Raw genomic sequence first — 27,606 nt, 5'->3', positions numbered from 1 at the left:
ATTGAGAAGAGAGAGGATGAGGACATTATGTGAGGTTGATTGGCCCACCCAAGGAACTAATTGGCCCTTGGAGGGCAGATTTAATTTGCAACTAATCAACCCACTATATCAAAATATCTTGAACGTCCACCCAGACCAGATCCCTTATATTTCTACCTGGAAAATCAATGTAGAAAAGAATCCACCGTGGCTGAAAGCCTGCCGAGGCGACGCCCCACAAAATACAATTTGTGCAGTCTGACCGGCAGGGAAGTCAGAAAAGCCCCCGGTGATATCAGAGCCGGAAGGAGAGGAAGGAGAAGAGGGGGAAGTCATTAAACCGCCGCCACCCTATGCTCCACCAACTGCCCCTCTAGCGAATCCCCCAGGCCCAGGGCCCCAGGACCAGGGAGGAGCCGGCCCTCAGCCTAAACCCTCCAAGGTTGATGAATTAGAGAGCGAAGAGGAAGAGAATGATGAGGAGTTTATGAAGGGACTAATTGAGTTAGCAAAGAAAGGAAAAAAGGTGGACATTGAGATTGCAACAGTATGTACAACCCTATGCGAAAGAAGTGGATGTTAGTTCCCATTTGTTGGCAGCAGCAGGATGTTCCCCAACACAAGGGAAGAAATGGCAGAAGGAATGGATAGAAGCAGCAACCAGGGCGTCCCTCCATAAGTCCCATAAGGCACAGAAAAAGGGTGGGACTGCAATGATGCCTCTATGCAGAGTGTATGACCCACCAGGCCCCCCAGGACAGGGTGGGGAAGCACCACCACGCACTTATACAGTCCAACATGTGCCTTTTTCAAGTGCTGATGTGTGCAATTGGAGAAATTAGAACCCTACCTTTGAGGAGAACCCAGATGATATTGCCAATGCCCCATTATAAAGGCTGCCTTTGTAGCTCAGGCAGCGTCCGATATTCGCCAAAAAAAAAAAAAATCCAGAAGCATAAGGGGTTCATCGGCCATGGGCCGGAATAGATGTTGGAAATAGCTCAAACCACTTACAATCAGAGAGATGAGGAGGCCCAGAGAAAAAAGGAGAAGTATCAAACAAGGAAGTTGATGGCATTACAGGCTACCACACCCACCCCTCAGAAAGAGGAAGTGCCCGGGGAGGAGGGCGAAGCCGCCTGGGGAGGAATCAGTGCGCCATCTGCCGACAGGAAGGGCACTGGAAGAGAGAATGCCCTATTCTATTATTAGGAAGAGATTTGTTGGTAAAGTTGCAAGCCCAAATTACTTTTAAGCCATCGGGAGAAGCCACATTGTCCACTATGTCACTTGGGGAACTGGTTGTGGAGGCACCCCTGAGAGAGTACTGGCGCCTCATGATGGTAAAAGAAGAGGAGGGACCCATCCCCGCCAGTATTCTGGAATAAGTGAACCCCGCAGTATGGGCTGAAGGCAACCCCCCAGGAATGGCAAAGAATATCCCACCAATAATCGTGAAGCCCAAGCCATTTGTCAATCCTGTTGCAGTAAATAAGTATCCCATCCCACGAAGGGCGACTGAAGGAGTGTAGGTGCATCTAGAGCGACTGCTCCAACATAGGATCTTAAGGCAATGCCAATCACAGTGGAACACCCCTTTGTTACCAGTGAAGAAAGGAAGCAGGCTATTATCCTGATACCAGAACCAAAGAACTCCGTGGCTTTCTGGGGTCTGCAGGATTTTGTAGGATATGGATATTTAATTACAGCATCATTGCCAAGCCTCTACATGAGTCAACCAGAGGAACTGAGAGAGACCCCTTTGTTTGAAGCACAGAACAACAGCAAGCCTTCGTGGATTTGAAGAGGGCACTACAGCAAGCCCCAGCGCTTGGCATCCCAAACCCTGAGAAACCCTTTACTCTATTCGTGGATGAGGACCAAGGGACAGCGAAAGGGGTTTTGTGCCAAAATTGGGAAGCTGGCAACAGCCAGTGGCATACCTATCTGAGCGCCTGACGCCTACAGAGCAAGGTTTACCGCCGTGTATGAGAACAGTTGTGGCAGTAGCCACCCTACTGAACAAAGCAGACAAATTTACTTTTGGCCAAGACACTGTTTGTGTGACCCCGCATGCAGTCCCAGCTTTGCTTGACATGAAGGGTACCTATTTTCTCTCCCAGGCTAAAATGAGAAAATGTCAAATGTTATTGCTGCACCCGCGTTTGAAGTTTCAGGTCACCACCGCCCTCAACCCAGCTACCCTGTTGCCGGTAGGAGAAGGTGAGGAACAGATGCACGATTGCATTGAAGTAATGAATGAAGAATATTTTAGCAGGCCTGACCTCACAGATGAAGCAAACCCCCACTGGCCTTCATGGTTTGTGGATGGAAGCAGCTTTGTTAAGGCTGGACAGCGAAAAGCAGGCTATGCAGTGGTAGCCTTGGAAGACCTTGTTGTGGATTTCACTAAATTGCCCCGCTGTGGACCATACCGCTACCTGTTCGTGGCGATCTGCACGTATACAGGATGGGTTGAAGCCTGGCCTACCAGAACTGAAAAGGCAGATCATTCCCCGCTATGGACTACCTAGGTCAATAGGATCTGACAATGGACCAGCCTTTGTCCACTCAGTTTTGCAATAACCCCCCATGCTAGTCAAAATGTGCAGTTTGATAATTATGTGCAGTCATTCTCCCGAGATTTTCTCTTTCTTAACAGGTGGACCCAGGCCCACTGCTGTTAAAGTTGCTGACCTTACCCCTTGGGTCCACCACACTTAAGTGAAGAAGGCTATTTTAGATTGGACAGTTACACCAAATCCTGATGATCCTCTGAAGCTAACCATCTCCAGAAGAGCGCCAGACAACTGCCCTGCTGGTGTCGCTCCGGACACTGACACTTCTATGCACGGCTGGACAAGTGGATGGGAGGGACGCCCGCGGGCAGCGTCCCCAACGTAGAGACTTTTTTCCCCAGCAAATTTTAAGGCACCGCCAGGACTTTTGATATTGGGGCCAGAACTCTTTGATATGGTCACTCCGTGTGTCAGGCCTCTGCAAGGGTGGATATATATTCCTGTGGGTATATGTTAATATATGTAGAGGGAGAAGCCCCTTTCGGATATAGTGTGTTGGGAAGAAATCATGAGAGTATTAAGCATCCACAAGGACAGGTGGGAAAATTGGTTAAGATAATAGGCTCCTCCTCAGAGAGGTGGGACACAACCTCCCAAGAAGCAAGGCAGCTGATAGAGCACGAGTATCAGTGGGCCCTTCAGCAATAAAATAGATATGTCCCAGGTAATAATGTCAGCATTTCAGCCACCATTGATCACATGGAAACAATGATAGCCAGGAACCCGCTGAAAACTACAGGAGGTGATCTATGGGGTTGGTTATATTCCTGGCTGCCTCATGGCAGTTGGCTCAGGCATATTGTGGTATTATTAGCAAGGCCGCTATTAATCCTTTTGCTTCTTTGCCTCTGTATACCCTGCTTCGTGCAATGCTTACAAGGTGTGATGCAAAAAAAAATCATGGCCCTTATTGTTCTCCCCCAGGATTATAAACCCAAGAGACCAGGACGAACCTAGGAGATAGGTTGTCCAAAAGAAGAGGAGGGAATTGAAAGGGTTAATCTCAATACTATCTGCACCTAAGCTAACTTCTGCAGTTGTGGTTAAGCAGCTAACAAAACCGCAATTGCTTTAGCTCTGCAAGCTGGGAGCTACTTCCTCTTTGCAATTACTTGAGTTCTGCAAACCTGGAGCTGCTTTCTGCACATGCTCTCTGCTGCAGTAACGCAAGAGAGGAGCACACGAACAAGGGAAGGAGGGGCGTTTAGCTAACCATATAGCCATATGCCATATAAGGGAATAAGCTTAACCTTGCCAGCTGATTGGAGGGAATTGGGGAGATGGACATGTTCTCAGGTATAAAAATGCTTGTTTACTTGTATCGTGGTAGCCAGTCTTTGGAGAGGACTCCACTGGCTGCCTCTGCGCAGATCTCAATAAATCTCTTTTCTCTGACCAAGAAGTCTCTGGAATTGTTTTTCCCCTCTGGCCACGGGGTTGGCGGACCGCCGGACCTCTGGGTAATTCCAAAGTAAGGCTTTAATACCTGTTACATTCATGTATACAAATAAATGAGAATAAGCAGAGCAAAATGTTGCTATAAATTCCCCAGTGAAGCACCGTTGCTTTTTTCTTTCTTTCAACCTCTTCCTTTTTCTATGTGCCTGCTCACTCTTCAGCAGTTTTCTTTCTTTGCCACATTCTTATTTTATCTGTTTCTTAGGGTTGCCATTCGTCCAGGATTTTGCAGACATATCTGGAATACTGCAGGCGGAAATCAGAAAAAAAAATAAAAATGCTGTTTTTGCCAATTTCCCACAACTAACTATGTGGCCATAGTTAGGAAAGATTGCAATGCAATGCAATCCTGAAAAGGTTTTATTCAGAATAGGATAGGATTGACTTCCAGATAGGTATGCATATCATTGAAGTCTTGATCCCTGGACTTGATGGGGTTGCTTTGGAGGCAAAGAGGTCTTCTAGGTTTCTCCCCCATCCTCCTCCCTTGCACAGAAATAATAATAGTAATAATAATAATAATAATAATAATAATAATAATAATAATAATATATTTATTCATACCCCACCCATTTGAAATATGAACAACAGTGTGAATTATTAAGCTAAATAAGTTAAATTGAATGTATTGAATTGTTTAGGCAGAATACAGAAACCATGAAAGGGGAGGATGGGAAGTCAATTGATAAAGTAACTTATGCTTTATGCAAAAATTTGTAACGCTTTTTTTCTTTGTGAAAAAATAACTTTTTTAAAAAAAACAAACAAACAAATGCATAGTACATACACAGCCAGTCTTATACCATATGTGTGGCTCAAGCAAATCTTTTATCATTACTTATTTTACTGCTCTTTTCATTCTAAACAGAGGACAGTTTATTCTGAATTTGTTAAGCGTAATACCAGATGGTGATCAAGCGAACATCGCATATCTGTTGTTTAATTTGGGACAGCTGCGAGATTTGCTTCAGCTGCCCAAAAGCTGAGAAATTTTATTGAGGTAAATATGGTGAACTGCAAGTATTTAATGGGATGATTTTAATATATTAGTTTCCTTTAACCATTTGTATGTTAACATTTTTGAGTACTGTTATTATTATTACTTTTGGTATATTTTAATACATATATATATGTGTGTGTGTGTGTGTGTGTAGGTTCTATATATTTCCCCCCCCCCTGTGGTTGATATGACCAAGATTGAAACAATAAACTATTCCATCATAAAATCTATAGTGAACATGTGAAAGTGGGCAGTCAGAGGTGGATCTCAACCAGCTGAAGACCACTATATAATTATATAGTTTTAGCTTTTTTAAAAAACAAAAACGCTTTTGAGGGTTTTTTTAACCATCACGTGGTGAATAATTTTTATGAAGTGAGATAAATATAGGTGGGTGGGTATGCGCGCCCTTGACTACTGAACGCTGGTCACGTCAACCTGCTGCTGAGGCTGACACACCTGAGGTAAAAAAAACAACTAGGCCAACTTTCCCCTCAGCCATCCTCCCCTTAAGAAGCTTCTGACAGGGTACTTTTTTACCTCAGGAACGGGAAAACAAAACCGCGCGACACGCCTAGCCCCGCCCCTTTTGACGCCCGGCCTGCTCATTCGCTCGCTGCCTCCTGCTTTCCTCCAACTGCCCCGCCCCTTTCTGGAGACCCGTCCAATCCGACGCCGTACTTTGAGCCACGCGTGGGTGTCGTCACACAACAGGCCAGCGTCGCGCGACTCCTGGCCAGGGGCGCTGTCGTACCATCAGGCTAGCGATTCCTTCTCTTTGCCCGCCCCCTCTTTCCCTCCTCAGCCATTGGGCCGCTATCCGCAGCGGCCACGCCCACCACTTACCTGCTCACACGTCACGTCGCGAGAGCGTTGGATTTCGACCTGCGCGGCGCTTTTGGCGGAGTAAGAGGAAGGAGGCGGCGCAGGATCAGGCAGGCAGGCAGGCAGAGGAAACACCTGTGGAGGGCGAGGGGCCTCCTTCGGCTCGAAGGACAAAAGCCGGGCGAGCGGGGGGGGGCGCGGTTCCCAGAATGCAACGGGGTGTAGCCCCCCACTAGTCCACCTTCTGGTCCTCCTCCTGTGCGCAAGCCCCTTTTGGGTAAGTAGGATGCAGCTACTTGCGAGGCTTAAAATTCAATCTGCTTCGGCGTCGTGGTGGCTTTTTAATTGCAGGAGCTCTTTTTGAAACAGCAGGAACAAATTGGCAGGTTCTGTAGCTTGTCCTCAAAGCTGCCTCTTACTCAGGCCATACATTTAAAACATGCTTTAGTTATTTATTGCATGTATATCCCACCGTTTTCTCCGAGAAGCTCAAGGTGGCATGTATGTTTCCCCCCATTTTCTCCTCGCAACAGCCCTGTGGGGTTAGGTTAGGCTGAGAGTGTGTGGCTGGCCCAACGTCCCTCCTGATAATAATAATTTATTTATTTATTCATACCCCACCCATCTGGTTGGGTTTTCCCAGCCACTCTGGATGGCTTCCAACAAAAGATTAAAAATACATTAAAACATCAGTCATTAAAAACTTCCCTAAACAGGGCTGCCTTCAGATGTCTCATGGGTGATTTCAGATCCTAGTCTGACGCTAACCACTGCACCACACGGGCATCACAATATAAAGTCACTTTCCAGATGTCCTCAAATTCAGCCTTCCAGATGTTTTGAGACTAGAGTTCCCATCATCCCTGACCAGTGGTCCTGCTAGGTAGGGATCATGGGAGTTGTAGGCCAAAAACATGGAGGGCTGAGTTTGAGGAAGCCTGCTTCAAACAGTCATAGCTGTCTTTTCCTCCAAATAATTATGGGAGCTATAGTTTATTAAGAGTGCCGAAAGTTGGTAGGATACCTTCCAGAGTGAAGGCCAAAATGAGGAATTTCTAGCCTCTTTTTTCCATGTCTCCGTGTGGTTTCCTACTTCCGATGTATCTAAAAACTATGTAAAAGTTTGTCTTACCAATAAGCTCTTCAGATTTTCCCCCGCTTGTATCACCCATTAGCTAATGCTTGTTTTGCCACATTATGTGTTCTTTATTATTTTTATTTGAATAAGACTTTTAAAGTAAAGCTTTTTTGCTTCATTGACTCTGCTCATTAGCCATGCTGGCATTCTGTTAGATTATTTGTATATTGTTAGTTCACTAAACATTTGGGAACTCATTTGCACAGCATTGTAGCCTATTTTTAGAACAGCCTACCTGTCAAGGTTACCATTCTTGTGTCTTCACTGAGGTTTGATGTATCCCCTTCCATTAATTCATGGCAATTTTATGCAGGTACAACAATGGATCTTGTCCTGGCATATGCAGATGACTCCGTTTTGACGCCTTATGTTTATCCAGCAGCATGGCCAGAAGATAACCCTTTTCGACAGTTTACTAGCCTTATTGTCATAACAAATGTGGGTGCTCTTGTCCTTTATTTGCTGTTTGGCAGTTTCAGCTACTACTTCATATTTGATCACTCTCTAAAGAAACATCCTCAGTATTTGGAGGTGAGTCACTGTGTCACAGCTCTTCCCTTTTCTAAGTTCTTCAGTGGTCTATGGCTAGGCTTCAGAGAGTCTTGTATGTACCTTTCTGGAATGTCTGTACACAGACAGACCTCTGTTGTGCTTTTGTTTGTTTGTTTTCACCCTAGTAAATGCAGTCACGTTTTAACCAATATGGTCATTTTGGAACATCCTTGTAACACTAACATTTTGAAATGCAAACAGTTTAGATTTAAACTATGGGTGTTTTCAGTGTGATTTGCAATTTCAGTGAAAGCATTTTCTTCTCTTAGCATTTCTAGGCCTAATAATGCTGCTTAAGGTTGTTACGCTCCAACTATTCTGTGGAAATGTTCATTGGGTCCTGGAATGTAGTGAGGTGGCCTTTTCAGTTCATAGAGCTTAAAGAGCTATAAGGGTGACTTTTCCACCTATTCTTTCTGAACCTGCTTGTTTATGATTGGGGTGGTGACTCTAGTGCTTATGTAAACTAATCTGGATTACTGGAGTATGAACAAATGAAGTACTCGTACTCCAAGTAAGATTATTGGTATAAAAAGGTAAAGGTACCCCTGCCCGTACGGGCCAGTCTTGACAGACTCTAGGGTTGTGCGCCCATCTCACTTAAGAGGCCGGGGGCCAGCGCTGTCCGAAGACACTTCCGGGTCTAGTACCTAATTTAGGGCTTCACAGATGTCAGATTTCAACACCCAGTCAGCATTCCCAGTGGCCAGCAGCAATTGGAATTGTTGTACAGCAACATCTGGATTATGTAACTCTGATGTAGCCTAACAAGTTTCTGTTGATTCAAGCCAGTAAAGTCAGAGGAATTGGCCACCCTCCAGGTGCCCGGCTTGAATCCTTGTTGACCTCCCTGTCTGCGACTCCCGGCAAGACCAGGGGAGGTCTGCATCGGCGATCCTTCTCAACGTTAAGAAGAACACACCACTTCTCCCCTCCATTCCCAGGGAGGGGAAAGAGACAGACAGAAATGTATCTACATGCCTTTATTCCTGTCTTTCCAGCAGTACAGAGAATCGTGTCTGTACTCTCTCATCACCAACAGCAGAGAGAGAATAACTCCACCCATGTACTTCCAGTACAGGGTCATGTGACACTCTGAGCTAACATCCGGTGCTCAGTGCACAGAATAGACTGTCCCTTGTTCCCACGGTACAGTCCCAATACATCAGCTTCCTGTTTGGCTTTCCAGCCATCTGGAGCTCGCTACTGCATTGCTCCTTTTTCGTAACATCCTCCCCCAAAAGAATCAATGCGTGTTGCGGCAAGCAAAGCGTGATCCAGAGAAGAAAACAAACAGTTGTTATACACATAACATTCCCCTGTTGTTACAGTTCCACCCTTGGAACTCCCCGCCACTGGTTTCCCCAGTGTACCTCTCTGGTTGTTTGGCTTCCAAGGAATGAGTGCATCTGCATTACCTTGGCTAGCAACTCCCTGTTGTGTCTTTGTCTCTGACTTAGACACAGCTCCAACCTGTCCTCGGTTGTGTACAACAGCAACACATGCAACAGCTAAGTTAGCAAACTCTTTTGAGTACCTCTTGGGTGGTTCACCCTTTGTAACTCTCTCAGACCTTCGTATGAGGTGCTGATCCTCTCTGCTCACTGGTTCAGTCTCAGGACTCTTTGGAGAACCAGTTCCAATAGTAAACAGTGGTTCATCCTTCACCTGTGAAGGCCTATCCATTGTGTGAGATTTCCTCTCAATGACTGTGACAACTGAGCTCTCCGAGCTATCACTGTCACTCTCAGTACCACTGTACTCTGTAAAATCAACATCATCATCTGAATCGTCCTCTGTGGGAAATGTGTGTACTATCACTCTCTCCTGTTCAGGAGCACTCTCTAGAAATTTTGTGAGAATCACCTGACCAGATTCAGACAAAATTACTCTGTAGAGACCCTTTTCATATCCCATAAAAATGCCTCTGGCATTCTTTACTCCACCTGGAGCTTCTGTCCTCACATGAGACCGTTCTCATCTTCGTATGACAATACGACATTAGCGACTCGGCCCAGTACTCATGTGACAGATGTGAACTAAGCAATTGCGCATTCATCCCCTTTTGCAATTCTTTGTTCACCCGTACACAGACACCCCTGTTCCACGCTTCTTCTGAAACAGCAACCTTGTGTCTTATCCCTTTCTTCTGCAGGAACCTCTGGAAATCCTGTAAAAGAATAATCTGCTTTTCATCTGTGAAAAGAAAATCAATGTTAGCATCATGCATATTTTTAACCTTGTCACAAAACTCCTGAAATCTATCCAAGGCTTGTTGCGGTTTCTCTAACACATAAATCCAGACAAAGTTAGAGAAATGATCCACACACACAAGATAAAATCTTGCATTGCCTCTAGATGGTTCTAGAGGACCAATCACATCAGCATACACCCGCTGAAATGCTCTATTGACCCCGGTTACCTTCTTGGTATCCCTTTTGGTCACACCTGCGAGAGAAATTAGGTTAGAGACAGATGAATTACATTCCATGTAATCACTTTGTGCATAACTCAACAAATACAGTCCATCTTTCTCTCTGGCAGAAAGAAACAACTCTCCATCTTTGTAGATCTTGCAGCTCTCAGCATCATATCTCAGTTTCAGTCCTTTCTTTGCAATCTGCGAAACACTCAGCAGATTGAACTTCAGTTCCGGAACCAAGTAAACATTGTTTATAGTCAAGTTCAGACTCTTAAGATACACAGTCCCTATCCCGGTCGCTTCCAGCTCCTGACCGTTGGCCTGTTTCACAGCGAAGCTTTGCTTCTCAAACGTTGAAAAGAGTTCTTTGTGTGGGGACATATGAACGGTACATCCAGTGTCAATTATAAACGAGTTGTTAACATCTGGCGTGGTTCCTTTCGCCATCAAAGCCTTTGCAGGTTTCACCATAGGCTTGGTATGACTTTTGCCTGACGCCTCAGGCTTTGCTGAGCGGCCCTTTACTCCTTTTGGCTGGCGTGGCTTCTTACAGTTCCGCTGAAGATGCCCAGCCTGTCTACAATTGTAACATCGGACAACGTTCAAAGCTACAGCATTCTCTCCAGTAGCCTCAGTGGGGGAATTAGAACTCCGTTCCTCCCTCCCCCTGTCCTTTACTTCCAGTGCAGCAAGTCTGTCCTGTTCGTTCAGAACCACGGCACACACCCTCTCCGCGGTCAAATCTTGAACCGGAAGGGAACCAAGCTGACTGGCAACGGTTTTGTAAGTCCTATTTAGGCTGTTTATCATCATGAAGCAAAACACTTCCTCCTGCAGACGGAAATTGCGTTCCACCATCTGTTGGCGCAGATATTTCATTTCCGTCAGGTGCGCTTGAACATTTCCATCAGGCGCAAGTCTCAGATTGGTCAGCTTCTCAAAATACAGCAACGCTGAAGAACCAGCATCCCTCTGATGTGTTCTATGCAGCGTCTGCCAAATTTCTCGTGCATACTCCAAATCCTGAATATGCACCAATTTGTCATCTGACACACACAGAATTATAGCCGTCCTGGCTTTCAGATTCTGTGATTCCCAACCTCGCGTTGGTGCTGCAGGGATGGGGTTCTCAATCACATCAAAGATCCTCTGATTCTGCAGCAGGGCCTTCATCTTTATAGACCAAGATGAATAATTGTCATTAGTCAGGGGAGGTGGATAGGGTAACCCTCCCCCCTTCTTGGCATCCATTGTGAATCCAAGTCTCTCTCAAGCCAGTAAAAATCCAAAAGTCTCTCTTGTTTACTGCCTACTCTGGCAGGCAAACTTTTGGGCTGTTTCACAGCTGCGTAGATAGCCAAAACAAACTTTGACTCTCTCTCTGAGCCATTCAGTAACTTTCCACTTACTGACAGTCGTTGCCTAGCAACCTTCTCGGGACAGGAAATCTTATCAACCACAAGAATTCCTGGTATGCAAGCCTTGCTTTTAGAGCTGTTTTTTCAAACGCAGCTCCCGTGAACCAGAGAATAATTCAATCTGCGTTCACACTTTTTAGCCCGAAATTCAGCATACCTTTTGGGCTCCGTTGCCTGGAAAACACTCCTCTCGGTGTCCAGCTGTCTGTTCAGCTTCTGGCTGTATGCAGACGTTTCTTATCTTCTTAGGTGCAGAGGATGGCAACGATTCATCGACCTCTCACCTCTCATGCTGCTTCCCATGGATCAGATAACCATCGGCAAACTGCTACCAGATGTTGATTCAAGCCAGTAAAGTCAGAGGAATTGGCCACCCTCCAGGTGCCCGGCTTGAATCCTTGTTGTCTGCGACTCCCGGCAAGACCAGGGGAGGTCTGCATCGGCGATCCTTCTCAACGTTAAGAAGAACACACCACTTCTCCCCTCCATTCCCAGGGAGGGGAAAGAGACAGACAGAAATGTATCTACATGCCTTTATTCCTGTCTTTCCAGCAGTACAGAGAATCGTGTCTGTACTCTCTCATCACCAACAGCAGAGAGAGAATAACTCCACCCATGTACTTCCAGTACAGGGTCATGTGACACTCTGAGCTAACATCCGGTGCTCAGTGCACAGAATAGACTGTCCCTTGTTCCCACGGTACAGTCCCAATACATCAGCTTCCTGTTTGGCTTTCCAGCCATCTGGAGCTCGCTGCTGCATTGCTCCTTTTTCGTAACAGTTTCTATCTGACTGGCAGCAGCTCTCTAAATCTCTTGCAGGTGTCTTTCACTTGCTTTGATATGTGGTATCCTCCTTAATTACCGTATTTTTCGTCCTATAGGGCGCACCGGCCCATACGGCGCACCTCGTGTTTTTTGGGTGGGGAAATGAATAAAAAAATTTATTCCCCCCCCAGCCGCCGCTGCCGCCCCAAGCCTTGCACACACCTGCCCAAAGCACAGGGCACCCTCCGGAGGGCTCCGCATGCTTCGGGCGACAGGCTGCTGCCCCAAGCCTCACGCGCTCGGCGGGACCTCCCGCCGGGCGCGCAAAGCTTGCGGACGCTTGCCCAAAGCACGGGGAGCCCTCCGGAGGGCTTCGCGTGCTTCGGGCGGCAGGCTGCCGCCCCAAGTCTCGCACGCCCGGCGGCACCTCCCGCCGGGCGCGCAAGGCTTGCAGACGCCCGAAGCGCGAGGAGCCCTCCGGAGGGCTCCCCGTGCTTCGGGCGACAGGTTGCCGCCCCAAGCCTCGCGCGCTCGGCGGGACCTCCCGCCGGGCGCGCAAGGCTTGCGGACACTCGCTGGGGCTGCAGGCTGCTGCCCACAAGCCTTGTGAGCGCGTGGGAACTCCCGCCGGGCTTGCAAGGCTTGCGGATAGCTTCCTGGAGCCTGGAGAGCAAGAAGGGTCGGTGCACACCGATGCCTCTCGCTCTCCAGGCTTCAGCGAAAGCCTGCATTCGCCCCATAGGACGCACACACATTTCCCCTTCATTTTTGGAGGGGAAAAAGTGCGTCCTATGGGGCGAAAAATACGGTAAGAGATACTGTGCTTTGAACCTTGTGATTTACTGTATTTTTCGCCCCATAGGGCGCACCGCCCCATAGGGTGCACCTAGTTTTTTTGGGGGGGATAAAGAAAAATAATTTATTTCCCCCTCCCGGCGCGGGGAAAGCCCGAGCTTCTCCCCACCCCAGCCCCCAGAACAGCCTGCTATCCGTAAGCCTAGGGAGCCCGGCGGGAAGTTGCGCCGGTCTCCCCAGGCTTGCGGAGAGCTGCGCGAAGCCCGGGAATGCAGGCAGCTCTGCGCAACCCTCGGGAGACCGGCGCAACTTCGCGCCGGGCTCCCAAGGGTTGCGCAGAGCTGCGCGAAGCCCGGGGAATGCAGGCAGCTCTGCGCAACCCTTGGGAGACCGGTGCGAAGTCGCGCCAGTCTCCCAAGGGTTGCGCAGAGCTTCCTGAAGCCTGCAGAGCGAGAGGGGTCGGTGCGCACTGACCCCTCTCGCTCTCCAGGCTTCAGCGAAAGCCTGCATTCGCCCCATAGGACACACACACATTTCCCCTTCATTTTTGGAGGGGAAAAAGGTGCGTCCTGTAGGGCAAAAAATATGGTAGCTCTTCTAGTAAAGGAAAGCTCTTTGGGTGAGGTTAAAGTAGTTTTGTGGGGGAAATGAAGCAAGCAGAGCCTCGCAGCTATTTTGCCATAAGTATAGATCCCCAGGGTAGTAACTCTAAAGCAGGCATAGGCAAACTCGGCCCTCCAGATGTTTTGGGACTACAACTCCCATCATCCCTATCTAACAGGACCAGTGGTCGGGGATGATGGGAATTGTAGTCCCAAAGCATCTGGAGGGCCGAGTTTGCCTATGCCTGCTCTAAAGCAGAATGCAGGCAACATTAAGGGGCGGGGTCCTAGGAATCTCACAGCTAGCTCGGCCACAAGCATTGTTACCTGATTGGGAGTAGGTTTTGCCTTTCCTTACCAAGTCTAGTAAACCTCATCTGTCTGAGATGAGTCCTTTTAAAACGGTTTTTCACAAAGAAACATGACCTGTTTATCTTTCTGCTTTGCGGAAGAATAGATACTTATGTTTTTAAAACATGCACGCTTCTCAAAGCAGCGTACTGTACTGGCAAAAACTAAGCTAGGAAATCTCAGTTTCAAATGTCATTTTGTCATGTGACATTAGACAATCCTCTCTTTGCTTCAGCGCCTCACCTGCAGTATGCAGATAACAATATGTCTCTGCCTTAAAAGGACTACTGAGATAATATTTGTGCTAAACTTTCAAAAATGCTGTAAATGTACAGGATATTATTTTATACAAAGTGTCTTCTCCTGTGTTCAGAATCAAGTGCAGCGTGAAATCAAATACACCCTCAAATCAATGCCATGGATCAGTTTCCCCACGGTTGCCATCTTCTTTGCTGAAGTCAGAGGCTACAGCAAACTCTATGATAACATTGAAGACTCTCCTTATGGTAAGGAAACTGCTTGGCATGTCCTCTTTATCGGGTCAAAGTCTCTGTCCTTTCCTTATCTCAAGAATCCGCTTTATATAACTGATTTCTCATTTCTTCTAGCCACTATTTGTTGTACATAGGATGGCCTCTTATTTATTTCTTCTCATGGGACCTTGCTACATATGACATGCATATTAAAGCCCAAGCACTAGAAACAAAGGGAGTCAGATCATTAGTCCATCTAGCTCAGTATTGTGTGCACAGACTGGCAGCAGCATTCCAGGGTTTCAGGCAGGTGTCTCTCCCAGCACCACCTAGAGACGCTGGGGCCTTCTGCATGCGCTACCACTGAGCTCTGATATTTCCCCATTGTCCTTGTTTTGGGGAGGGAAGGGGTTGAGTGTGCAAAAGCAGGAAAAGATAGAGTGCAAAACCCCACCTGCTGTTTCTCTCCTTCAAATTCCTTTCACAACTTGATCAGATGCTGGCAAGGACAGTAGAATCACAGGAATGTAGAATTCGAAGGGACCCCCAAGGGCCATCTAGTCCAACCCCTGCAACGCAGAAATTGCAGCTGAAGAATATTTGAGAGATGGCCATCCAGTCCCTGAGCTAGCTTTTCAATTGCACACCCTCCTCAGTCTCAGGCTATACTGCACACCCCTCATTTCAGCCTTGCCTTCACACTGACCACTTCAGCGCAGAGAGCAAAAAACACCCTGCTATTTACTTTGAAGCACCAGATGGGCAACTATCTCCATTGTCTGTCATGGGATATTTATGCCACTGCTGAATCTTGCTCACCTGCCATGCAGGTAATAAGGGTATAATTATTAGGAGATCTTCTCCAGCCAGTGCTGTGAGGTGGGCTGCCGCTGCTTCCTTCCCCAACAGGATTCTTCCAGGATGTGCAGCTTTTGTGGGCTTCCCTTACACTTAAACATGCATGGAAGAAAATGCACCTAACCCTACTTTATGGAGAATAATGAGGGCCATTACCGTGGAGGAACTCATGGGATTTGTAGAGACAGAAGGGTCATCTAGTCCAGCGCACCCACCACAATGCAGGAATCACAGCTGAAACATCCCTGACAGATGGCCATCCAACCTCTGCTTAGAAACCTCCAAGGATGGAGAGTCTGCCATATTCTGAGGGAGTCTGTTCCACTGTGAAACAGCACTTAGCAGAATCCCCCCACCCCAATGTTTAGTCAGAATCTCCTTTCTTATAAATTGGATCAGTTAGTTTGTGTCCTCCAATCTGGAACAGAAGAAAATAAGCTTACTCCACACAAGGGAAGTATTGCTCAGGTTTGTTTCTCAGCTCTGACTCAGCTCATCTTCTGGGCACCTGGGCAGATCACTCAGCAACCTCCTTGGGATGGGGAGTTTTTCCACTGCAGCTTTACAACAGCATTTCAGCCCACATATTATTCACCCCCATATAAAAGGCAGAGACACACACAGAGAGAGAGCACAAATTGTAGGGAGAAAAGTTGCTTACAAAGTAATGAGGCTTCCAGTGAAATCCCGTATCGGGCACTTCTCATCTGGAGAAAGTGAAGGAGAAAGAAGCTCCCAGAGTGCCCTTAGCAACAGCCTTAACAAGAGGACAGGGCTGGTCATGAGCCAGCCATGTGTGAGTGAGGCAAAGTATTATGTGTGTCTGAGAATATCTATTATGCTCGCCTTTTAGCCATGGAGAGAGCAATCAGCATCCGAAGTTGCTGTGGCAAGGGTGCAACAATTCAGTTGACCACAGATGATTGACAATTGATGTCAGATGACATCGTCTGATTGACAAGGGGAAGCAGTTTAGCAAAGAAGTGGCCAAGTTGGACCCTCTGGAAGGCAAAGAATGGTCTGCAGGCCAGACGTTCTGAGCTCCTGTTGTAGGTCAGCAATATGTAAAGCAGTGCCTTCGGCTTTGTCAATATGTGTTTCTAAAGCACCTTTGTACTTATTTGAGCACCTTGCCATGGTAAACAGACTTTGTTCGGCTGGAGTTGCTCTTCAGGTTTTATCTCTTTAGCCTTCAGATCCTTTCCAATGTATTAATTAGCTCTGTTTGCTTGAGATTCAGCGTTGCCAAAGGCTCAAGTAAGGTAACTTCTTTCAAAATGGATTTCATAAAAACTACCTTTTGTTTTCATAATCCAATATTGTACAAATCCAGAAATATTCTAAACATTCTTAAATGTCTATTTAAAAAAGAAACTCACACCTTTCTTTTTTTGTCTAGGTTGGTTTGGTGTTATCCTCAGCATGCTCTCTTTCCTCTTCTTTACTGATATGTGTATCTACTGGATTCATCGATTTCTCCATCATAAGCTTTTGTATAAGGTATGGCAAAGTGTTAACTAGTAAGACATGCTTAGAGAACAGTGCACCCAATCTGGAGGATGTATTCCATGTGCAGATGAGGGTGGAGTGAAGGGACTCTCCATGTATCAAGGCAGTATATCCCTCATTACCAGATGCTGGAGACAAAAAGCAGGGAAGGACCATCCGTTTCATGCCTTGCTTCTGACTGGCTGCTGGTGCAAATAGAATGCTAGAGTAGATGTACCTCAGTCTGATCCATGAAGGCTTTTCTAGAGTTCCTACAAGGATCAGCCAGTTTGGAGATAGGAAACACTTGCATCCATTGTGCTCTTCTCTAGCATTGTTTCCTCTGCAGCAAATCAGTTATGTGGTCATATGCAGCAGTAGGGTAAGCTAGGTAGCATGTTGCTGCTTCTTAAGCTTTTCTGAGTTGTGCTGTTTGAGTCTAATTTCTCTGTTCAGTGTCTACATAACTTGCTTTACTGTAGGCCACTGATAATAGGATTCAAGGCAGATGTGCGTGAAACTGTGTGATAAATATATACTTTGAGGTAGGAAACTTATGAATATGCATCTGGCCCTAGAGGCTACTTGCTTAACTTGCAGGAAAAGCCAGAGAACTAAAAGACTAGCACCAGCAGCCCACTGTTGATAGGATCAAATGCAAAGGATGGTATGGCCCCAAGGGTGGTGCAGTATGACAATAAGAAGAGAAAACCAAGGAGTTACCTTTCTCCAACTGCTAAGGGGGTACAGTTACTGTGGTGCTAGATCTCACGGCGGTGGAGTATAGTAGAGCTGGAAAAGTTATCCAAAAGGGTGGCAAAAACAGTGAGAGAATGAACGTTTTCTTTAAAAGAAAAGTTTTAAAAAGTGTAATCAAAACATAGGACAGAACACAGTGGCTGCAAGGACAGACATAGTACAGATGTATAAATCATGAGCAGCACAGAGAAATTGATGTAGCCCAACAAAAGGAAGTATTTCAGACACTCAGTAATATATGGATTTCACTCTTTTCACCAAATAACTTGATAGTAGTTGTCTCTCTTTTTCTAAATTAAACTAAAAAGCCTTAGATGCGTTAATTCTTCCTTATGGAAAGCGTGGTCCAATTTGACAGTTACATTTCCCTTTTTTGTATCTCTCTTTCCACCCACCAACTCTCCACACTTTGCTTTTTAAAGACTGTGAACTAGGTTTTAAATGTAGTCGGGCCAGGGGTTCATGTAGCAGAATTGTGATCTTTGCCATCTTATTTTTCAATAAAATAGAAGCCTAGCTTGATTCTCACATACCTGTAGTAGCCACACACACAAACAATCCACCACCTTGCTGCCAGGGCATCTCAGAATGGTCTTTCGTTGCCACAGGTGATGCTTTCTGTTGCTGTATTAAAGTGAAAGTGTTCTGGGCTCTTTCTTGTTTCTATTCTAAGGTTCTAATTCCTCTCTTTTCTTCCACAGCGTTTGCACAAGCCCCATCACCTGTGGAAGATCCCAACTCCATTTGCAAGCCATGCATTTCACCCCATGGATGGCTTCCTTCAAAGCGTCCCTTATCACATCTACCCGTTCCTTTTTCCCCTGCACAAGGTGACCTATTTGGGCCTCTATGTCTTCGTCAATATCTGGACAATCTCCATCCATGACGGGGACTATCATGTTCCTGACATACTGAAGGAAATTATCAATGGTGCCGCCCATCACACTGATCACCATTTGTACTTTGATTACAACTATGGCCAGTATTTTACACTCTGGGATAGAATTGGGGGCTCATACAAAAACCCTTCTTCTTTTGAAGGGAAAGGGCCCCATGATTATTTGAAAAAGCTAAAAGAAAGCAAATTGAGCAGTTTTAAAAATGGCTGTGGGGATGAAGGAGTGCTAGAGGAAGGCAGTTTTAAAAATAAATAGGCTCCTCCCTCTCCAAGGATCGGAAAGCCCTATATGCATTATTTTTAAATAACTATATAAACTTCCCTCTCCTGTAACACTACTGGGAGACAGGCACTGTAGACATCACTCAGATATCTTGGTGATGGAATTATATAATTGAGAACTAAGTTGTTCTGTAATGAAGACTACGCTTGATAAGGCAGAAATACTAAGTTGCGAGTTGCAGAGCAACAACTTTGTTGTATACAGTAATGGAGAAAATGCCTGTAGCTGATGATGCTAATGGTAAGTTAATTTGGGAACACTCCTTTTTCTTGCACAATACATAGGAGTCGAAACCTGACATGAACTCTGTTGCCATTGGAATGAGTTTAGAAGCCATTTGCTTCTTTGTGCGACCCTTAACACTCTTGAATCCATAGTTTGCAGTTCAATTGTAATTCCAGCAAGATGCTATAAGTCAGTGTGTGGAGTTGACAAACTAGATAGCTGCCTTTGTGACTGCATTTACTAGCTTGAAAATGGGCTTGCAGGATGAATATCAAACATGCAACATTCATGTCACTTTCTGTTTTCCAAGTGCCCCAGTTTATCAGATAAGATAAAACGGGTGGTTTTTCATGAAGCATCACATGTCCAGATTGCTTTATAGGTTGTTTTCAAAAGATGCTCCCTAGCTTTTTAGAAAATATGTGTTTAAATGCCCTTTTTTCTTAATTGAACGGCAAGGTTGATGTCTGACTTCTGTTGTGGAGTAGATACTTGTTTGGTATTTCAATGTCCCTCTGTTGAAAGCATCATAATGCAAATGCAGAAAATAAGGCAAAAGAACTATTGCTATGTTTTCAGAATGCCTTTGTTATACTTTCAGGAATCCTTTGGATGATTATCTTATAGGGAATCGCAGTGAAGCATACGGTAACGTTGCCTTTCCATAGAGTGTGTTGTATATTAGAAGCAGAGCAATGTGATCCAGCTAAAGACAAAAATGATCAGATTCTCAAGGCTGCAGAGCGTTCTTTGCAATTCTCGAGGGGCCCTATGAGAGTGAAGGGGACAGAGGTTTGGTCAAGTGAAAAAAAGCCGTCTTGGGAAGTTTTTTTAAGAGCTGAATCCTGTTGTGGAGTTGGCTTAGGTTTTGAGCCTTGTCAGTGGGTCCAGTCCACCAGTAAGTTTATTTTAGTGGTGCTTGCATTAGTCAACTTATTAGTAGATTAAACCCAGCACATTTTCTCAGCTGTCTCATCGGCTCTTCTTTTTTGCAATTTGCTGTTACTTTCTTTCCTCTCAGCATGTGTCACTTTGAAGTCTAAATGCCAAAAACATTCAACAGTGCTATGCTTTACTGCTTTGATATAGACAAATGCATAGAATTTCAGAGACATTGCAAAAAGGAGTTCTCTGTCTGATAATTATATCATATGAAGGATTGTGTTTTCTGGTTAAACCAGGCAGCAGCCTGTGGAAACTGTCTTTTTCTTTTTTTAAAAAAAAGGTTTTCAAGAGATAAAAGCATGACTGCTATTAAAGTTATGAAGCTTTACAAATTACCTACAAATTAATGGAAGTTGTGAGCTTTCTAGAACTACATAAGGCATATGTCACAAGTAAGTTTGCTTGTGTGTGCCGTTTTGCTTGTATCCTGAACTGGGTAAAGAAGCAAAAAATATCCACTGAAGATTTGAGACCAAAAAATTCTGGCCTTCAGAATAAAGGAAGGCAGGAAGTGCCCCCCCACACACACACCAAGTGAGACCATGCCATATTATAGAGGTGAGTCATTGATGACTGTAGTAAACGACTTGGGGTCCTTTTTTGGGCAGCCCTTCCAATAATTACTGTATTTTTTGCACCATAACACTCACTTTTTTCCTCCTAGAAAGTAAGGGGAAATGTCTGTGCGTGTTATGGAGGGAATGCCTACGGGTGGCATGCCTACAGATTTTCCTCCTCTAAAAACTACGTGCGTGTTATGGTCGGGTGCATGTTATAGAGCGAAAAATACGGTAGGTTAATTACATCCATTCTTGCTCCTTTTTCCTTTGTGTGACACGCATCTCCTCACGCTGGGGAGCAACTTAGTGCTACTTAGTAATACGGTATATATGTGGTGATAATTGCATTTTGCAAGGATACAGCTTGCATCTTTTTTAAAGCCCCCATGCTTGTGCATGACATTATGTGGGCAGAAATCATCAGGGTCCTGTTGGAGAGGAACTTCCACTGATTAGGCAACAAAGCATATTCATAGTGAATGCCTCACTGTCCTTTCACATAACCCCCAGCACTCATGAAATAAATCCCCTAGTAATTCCTTTGTTCTCTTTCATCCACGTCCTTGCTTGGGTAGGAACAGGGAGAAGCTGAAGAAAGCTGAGTTCAGGTTGTTGTTGTTTTTTAATGTGGAAAGCTACCTCTACTGTTGAGAGAATCATGAATAATTCCATCCTACTGAAGGATCTGAACACCTTGTGTTTTTCCTTCTCTTAAAATACATATATGCATCTGTTCAGCTGAAGATGCAAATTAACATAGGCTGTGTGAGATTCAGTCTAGGGGTTCTTGAAAGCTGTCGCTGAAGAAGGAGCTGCTGAAGCCATCTGACATTATTTGAAGATCCATCGTTAACTGTTGCAGTAGAGAGAAGTCAGCTGGTTCTGACTGGTGTGTTCGGGACAATGATCAAGAGGAAGGCAGTGAGAAAATCTTGTTTATATTTTATGTGGCTGTAGGGACCTCTGATGCGTGTGCACAGCTACCTTACCTGTTGGTATGTGTTTTAATGGCCATGCAAGCTCTTGTCTTGGCTGTACCCATCACTGGAATGCAGCTGCTGGAGGGTTAGGCAAGGGCGACTGCAGGCCAAAAATTGGTTCCTCACCTTTGGTTTGAAGTGCCATGTTTGCAGAAAGGGTTCTGCCCCCTCTCCCAGCCTTGGCATGACCATTAGTTAAGTCAGACATTCTGTCTGTCTAAAGAGGTACAAAACAAATAGGGATAATAGGGCTTTGTATTTTGTTGTCTGTAAATAATAATTAAAAAGTGACTGTGGATTCCAAATGGCTGTCGAATGGAGTTGTTGATCTGCTTGTTGATCACTCATACTAATGTTTCCTGGTGACAAATAATAAAGAATTTTAAAAGGAATTGGGTATAAATGAGTGTGTTTCCATATACACTGGTACCTCGGGTTACAGACGCTTCAGGTTACAGACTCCACTAACCCAGAAATAGTACCTCGGGTTAAGAACTTTGCTTCAGGATGAGAACAGAATTTGTGCAGTGGCAGCGGAAGGCCCCATTAGCTAAAGTGGTGCTTGAGGTTAAGAACAGTTTCAGGTTAAGAACAGACAAATTAAGTATTTAACCCGAGGTACCACTGTACCTCTGTGGTTAACATAAGGCATCTGTTCACCAAATGCATACGGACTCCATCCTTCTAGCTGAGCCACATGCTTGACCCTGAATGTCCAAAACCAAAGGTCAGAGCATCAGTCACGTTCATTTTAAAGCTTTCTCTGTTTCTTTCTTTTCTTTTAAACTGTCTGTTTTGTAATTAATGATACCACTTAAAAGTTTTGGACATTTGCTCATTGTGGGGTCAACTTATATTGGATCCCTTTTGGGGAATTACAGTGCATGCTTTCATTCTCTCTCTCTACACACATACACACACACCCTTTTTGCCGCTTACAGATAGGGATGGATAGATCTGTCAATTTCTGTTTCTCATTTTTCCAGTCTTTAGCCCAGTTGTCCACATTCCTTTAATGGATTTATGGATTTCTTTAAAGTCCTCATGAAAATTTGTCCACATTTTAGAGTCTGTTTCTCTTACAACATATTTTTGTATGCCTAATGCTCACAATCTTGTGGGGTCAGTTTCCCTTATAGGGTTTTTTTGTATGCATCCTATGGTCTGGTTTTCCTAAAATACAAGGGCTGTGCCCACACCATACATTTAAAGCACATTCTCCTCACCCCCAAGAATCCTGGGAACTGTTGTCTAAGGATGCTGGGGATTGTAGTTCTTTGAGAGGTTAACTGCACTTCCTAGGATTCTTCTTTTGTGGGGGGAGTGCTTTAACATGGGTACAGACCAAGACCCTAAAAAGCATAAAGGTTCTAAGACTGCAGGCTGGCCACGAGGGGGAGCCCTTGTAACTAGTCAGAACTTCCTGCTCTTGGAAAATAAATCTGGTAGATGGAAAGAGACCTTCAAGGTGCCAGAGACACCAGCAAGAAAACAAAAATAATAGCCCAGATTATTTTAAAAGGCAGACTGAGAAAGCAAATGCTTGAGTTAAAGATCCCTAGGACGCTCCAGTCAGAGAGAGATTGGGGTATGCTGAGTATGTTTTGAAATCGCCTGTTAGGACTGCTATGCTGGTTTAAAGGCCGCCACTTTTTATTCCGTATTTATCTTCTTCAGCAGCAGTTTGATAGAACTTTGAGCACGGTGGAAGGGCTGACAATGCCACAACTGTAGGTTTCTATGAATTTGCAGTTGTGTGTGCTGCTGAAAATTTTAAAGCAGCAAGTGGCTTGCCTCTTCAGCACATGGTGAAAATCCCCAGCTCATCAGCATTTTCCTCTATTTTCATTGTGTCTTGGGTGGGGGAGAACCTGAAAGTATATTGGGGATAAATTATTTCTCAAAAGTCTCATACCTTCGAAATGTACTGGACTAGAATGTGAGGGATAGCTTCCTATTCATCCATCTAAGAAGGAGTTAGTGTTTACCATATTCTGAAGTAATATGCATTACAATCTAAGTTTATCTAACTGCACCACTGCTACCACCATCTATGACTGCTTGCTCATTAAAGCTTTCCATTAGAGAAGGTGGAAGGTACATTGTGGGGTTGTTCAATGATGTCATAGTGCCCAACTTCAAGGCAGAAGAGAGATCCTTTAAATGCCTTGCAACAGGAACTCAAGAATGGCTTGTGAAAGCCATGCGGCTAAGCTGGAGCAACCAGCTTAGCTTCTTCACATGCTGAGTTCACCAGGTGGACTGAATGGGAACAATGGTTTGATTACTTAGTGCCTCCCAAGGTGAGCTAAGCCTGGCAGGATAGCTTACTCTATTGTCTTAACCCTTTCATGCATCAATTAGATTTAAGCATCTTGGTTATATGAGGCTGGCTATCCCACAGGAACAGAACAGGTTCCCAAAATGGAGACCACTATTAAAAAGAACAGTTTTGTAACAAAGAGATCATGTTGCTAGCATGGGATGATTGCAATAGGTGGTCTTTGATGGAGCCTCCAGACCTGTGTAAATATGGGGGAAGATAAGTGCAGAATACCAGATCCAAGCACCTGTGCAGCTGCACAAATGGCCTCTCAAGACCTGCAATACAGCAATCTGTGTACTGCATAGAGGTCAGAAAAAGTAGCTCTCCTCAGTGTGACTGTCAAATGGATGCTTTCCTGAAATTGCCTTTTTAAAATAAATTAATTGCACGTGGTTGTAATTGCTATAACTCTTGAATGCAGGCACAGAAGTGGTCACTCTAATTGCTCCGTAACTGAATTAAAGTGACATTTGCAATATTAGCAGTTAAATTGTATTAACTTTCTTTCAATCGTAGTTCAATTTATCTTTCAGACAAGTGAGCCAGAGGCTAATCAGTTGCCCCATGTTTATTGGTGGGTCATAAAATGTGTGCTTAAGCTGATACTTCATTAGCTTGGAGGGGGGGCGTGGAATGCATATTAAGCATTTAATGAACTCCATGTTTAGGGGTTTTTCCCTTAACCCCCCCCCCCACTCCTAACTAAAAGATGGAAGTCTGAGTCATAAAAATCTAGGGAAAGCCCTATTGGAGAAGACCAATAGCCCATCTAGTAAGATACAATTTTTTTATTATACCGCTATAGACCCAAACAAACCAACAACTGTGCAAGTAAAATATCAAAGCATAAAAATACATTAAAGTGGGTTTGTCATATAAATGGTATAAAATAGCAGAAGTATATAAAACATGTACTGTATAAATATGACATCCAACACGATACCTTAAAATATGACAGCTAAGAGTGAGCCAATAAATGATACAACCAGATTAAAAAGTGTAGTGTATGAGAACAGCAAGTCGATGGGATGAGTTTAATTGGGGAAGATTTCCTTTTGTGTTTCTACAGCCAGAAGGAGAAATCTAGCGACAATCTCTGTTAATTATTTGTTTGACTCTGCTAAAAGGTAGACCAGATATATTCAAAAATCGCACTTAGAAATCTTGACAGAATGGGGGTCACCAATCCAATTCGACCACCTTTATAGAAATTACAGGTAAGCAGATATCATTGCCAAAATTGGCACAAAGGCTCCCAAGATTGTTGTAGTTTGGATGCCGGACACCATTTTGAATCAAGGTGGCAGACCAAATTGTGACTTGTGTGCAACTCCCCCTAATTTTTGGCATGGCAGGTCCAAATTCACAAATTGCACTATCCATTTAAACATCTCAAAATACCCGAGCAGCAACCACCAGGCACTCCCTGCTAGTAAAACAGCATGTCCTAAAGATACCACAGTCTCAGCTGACCTTCGTTTTAAGGAAACTAAATGCTGGGAAAGTGCTGGAGTTCTCACAGTTCAGAGATTGGGTCTCACTCAATGTGAAAACACTGCAGCCAGATCAGGGTTGAGATGATTTGATGTTAAAGATGCGCGCGGTTGCCTCCATCCATATTATGAGCCATTAAATCAGTGATAGGAGTCCCTTGCCTTTCTGGTGATGATGGACCACAGCTCCCATCATTCTTGTCCATTGGCCATGCTGGCTAGTGCTGTTAGGAGCAGGAGTCCTTGGACACTCCTGCCAAACATGGAAATAAACTCATAAAACAGCAGCTACCTTTCATGTTTAAAAGAAACCTCAGCCAGAGAATCACTTGACCTTGAAATAGTTGTTGCTTGCCTTTCCATCTGGTACCCCCAAATCAAGATAAATCATTCAAAGCGCCATCACTTTCAGACAGGACTTTTATATTACTTAGGTTCCAGAACATGCTCTCAGCATATATAGATGGGAGACATCTTGGAATCTTGGTCACAGAACGGAATTGTATATTTGATTGTAATCAGATTGGCGATACTATGCACTATTTGCTGTTCTTTCCATTTGGAGCCCAGAGGAAAAACATTGCCCTCTGTTCTCTTCAGTTGTAGTCGGACCAATCACCTCAGGAAGTGTTAATTGAACTACTATCTGATAAACCATTGCACATTACATATTTGGCAGCTAAATTTTCACTGGCAGCTAAGAAGCTGTGCTCTAGTTATATTAAGAATTGCAATGCATTCTAAATCTTAATTCAATGTTTTGTTGCCCTTGGAGGGTAGAATACATAGCTATTAGCGATTGTTCTGTAATTTTCCATATTGAGTTTTCTTTTCATTTGTGTACCATGCAGGTATGTCTACATTTTAGATATTGTAAAGCCCTTGGCTATGCACAATGAAGACTGACTTATGTCAGAAGAGTGCACCTTATGTGTCTCTTTGTGAGTTTCTTATTGTGGGTGTGCTGCTCCCAAGCACAGCTAGTTATGTTTTGTACCTGTAGCAACTGATCCTCTCAAACCTAATGTGAGCATGTGCAAACGCTACCGAACCCCACACAGTCAAAGCTGATGAGAGCAGAGAGCAAGCAATCATACAGAGATACATTAAGCAGTCTCCCTGTGACAAATGTTTTGGCCTCACAGGAACCCCTTTTAACACAGAATCCTCTAGATATTGGGACGCGGGTGGCGCTGTGGGTTAAACCACAGAGCCTAGGACTTGCCGATCAGAGGCGTGTAATATATATATATATGCATATCAGCATATAACAGTAACAACAGTAAATAAGTAATCCATATATTAAAAACAGGCACATAGATAGATAGATAGATAGATAGATAGATAGATAGATAGATAGATAGATAGAGATAGATAGATGATAGATAGATAGAGATAGATAGATGATAGATAGATAGATGATAGATAGATAGATAGATAGATAGATAGATAGATAGATGATAGATGATAGACAGATTATGTGTGTGTGTGCGCCCGGGCGTGCGTGCACGCGCACACACACACACACACACACACTAAAAGGCCGGATTAAAACAGCCCATCCACTGAAGCAGGCCAAGGATAATGAGAAGACAAAGGTCTTGCAGAAAAGAAATGCTTTCGCCTAGCACCTAAAGATTAGTAATATGGGGGTCAGGAAGGCATCCCTGGGGCTAGTAGCCCACAAACAGGAAGCTACCACAGAAAAGGTCCACTATTATGTTGCCACCCTCTAGATCTCCCATGGTGGAGACACATGGATAAGAGCCTCAGATGATGATCACAGCGTCCAGGTCAGTCCAAATGTGGGGAGGTAGTCCTCGAGGTGTTGGAGGGGCAGGTCTGAGCCAAAGGTACTGCTCAGTACCTTTCAGCCCTGAAATGACTCTGCGCACCAGAACTTCCTAGACAGGGATGAATAGAAGAGGGCTTCCTCCTCCAGTCTTGCTTAAGCAACAAGGTCTTCTTGGTCTCTGCCGTGTTACTGTATCCCTGGTGGTTCATTGGTTTGGGCTCACTATTACTCCAGCCACAGAGACCTCTGCTGTTGCTTCGGCCACAAACAAGCTAAGTCTGAGCCCTACAGTGACAGCAGCATCCTAGCTTTTAGCTCCACCTGCATTGGAAGGTGATTCTTCAGTAAAAGACACTCAACATGCTCCGGTCATCTCCTACTAGAACTGAGCAGAGGATGTTCTACAGGCAGATGGAGTCCAAGGACAGCAATGCCACACCATCAGACCAGAGGGATGCTGACCCCATAGGGTCATCAGACAGAAATGCTTCTGAGGGTGGCCCCTCCATCAAAGAAAGGGAAATCTGACTTGAGGGGGAGCTGACAGCAACTTGACTCTGCCTCCTTGTTTGTCCTTTGATCCTAGCCACCAGCTTGTACTGGGGCTTCTGGTTCCTAAACTGCAACCAATAGCCC

The 27,606-nt window shown here is 44.8% G+C and overlaps 2 protein-coding genes across 3 annotated transcripts in view; one reads left to right on the top strand and one right to left on the bottom strand.

The window, feature by feature from the left end:
- LOC128403122 (uncharacterized) overlaps positions 1–5,960 on the bottom strand; it is a 33,387-nt gene extending 27,427 nt beyond the window's left edge. Inside the window, exon 1 of one of the 2 annotated variants that reach the window (XM_053367785.1) lies at positions 5,863–5,960. The gene's annotated coding sequence lies outside the window, so the exon portion shown is untranslated. Of the gene's footprint in view, positions 1–5,556; positions 5,625–5,862 lie in introns of those variants that run through there. The other variant, XM_053367786.1, reaches the window with a different exon arrangement.
- SC5D (sterol-C5-desaturase) lies at positions 5,863–20,084 on the top strand. The gene is made up of 5 exons (XM_053367792.1): positions 5,863–6,118; positions 7,293–7,510; positions 14,261–14,393; positions 16,618–16,718; positions 18,167–20,084. The coding sequence occupies exons 2-5, from the start codon at positions 7,301–7,303 to the stop codon at positions 18,617–18,619; spliced, it is 897 nt and encodes a 298-aa protein (XP_053223767.1). The 5' UTR covers positions 5,863–6,118; positions 7,293–7,300; the 3' UTR covers positions 18,620–20,084.
- The last annotated feature ends 7,522 nt before the right edge of the window (positions 20,085–27,606 follow it).

The sequence above is a fragment of the Podarcis raffonei genome, chromosome 15, assembly GCF_027172205.1.
Source record: "Podarcis raffonei isolate rPodRaf1 chromosome 15, rPodRaf1.pri, whole genome shotgun sequence".
In the NCBI taxonomy this organism is placed as follows: Eukaryota; Metazoa; Chordata; class Lepidosauria; order Squamata; family Lacertidae; genus Podarcis; species Podarcis raffonei.
This window is presented reverse-complemented; position numbering and strand designations above follow the sequence as displayed.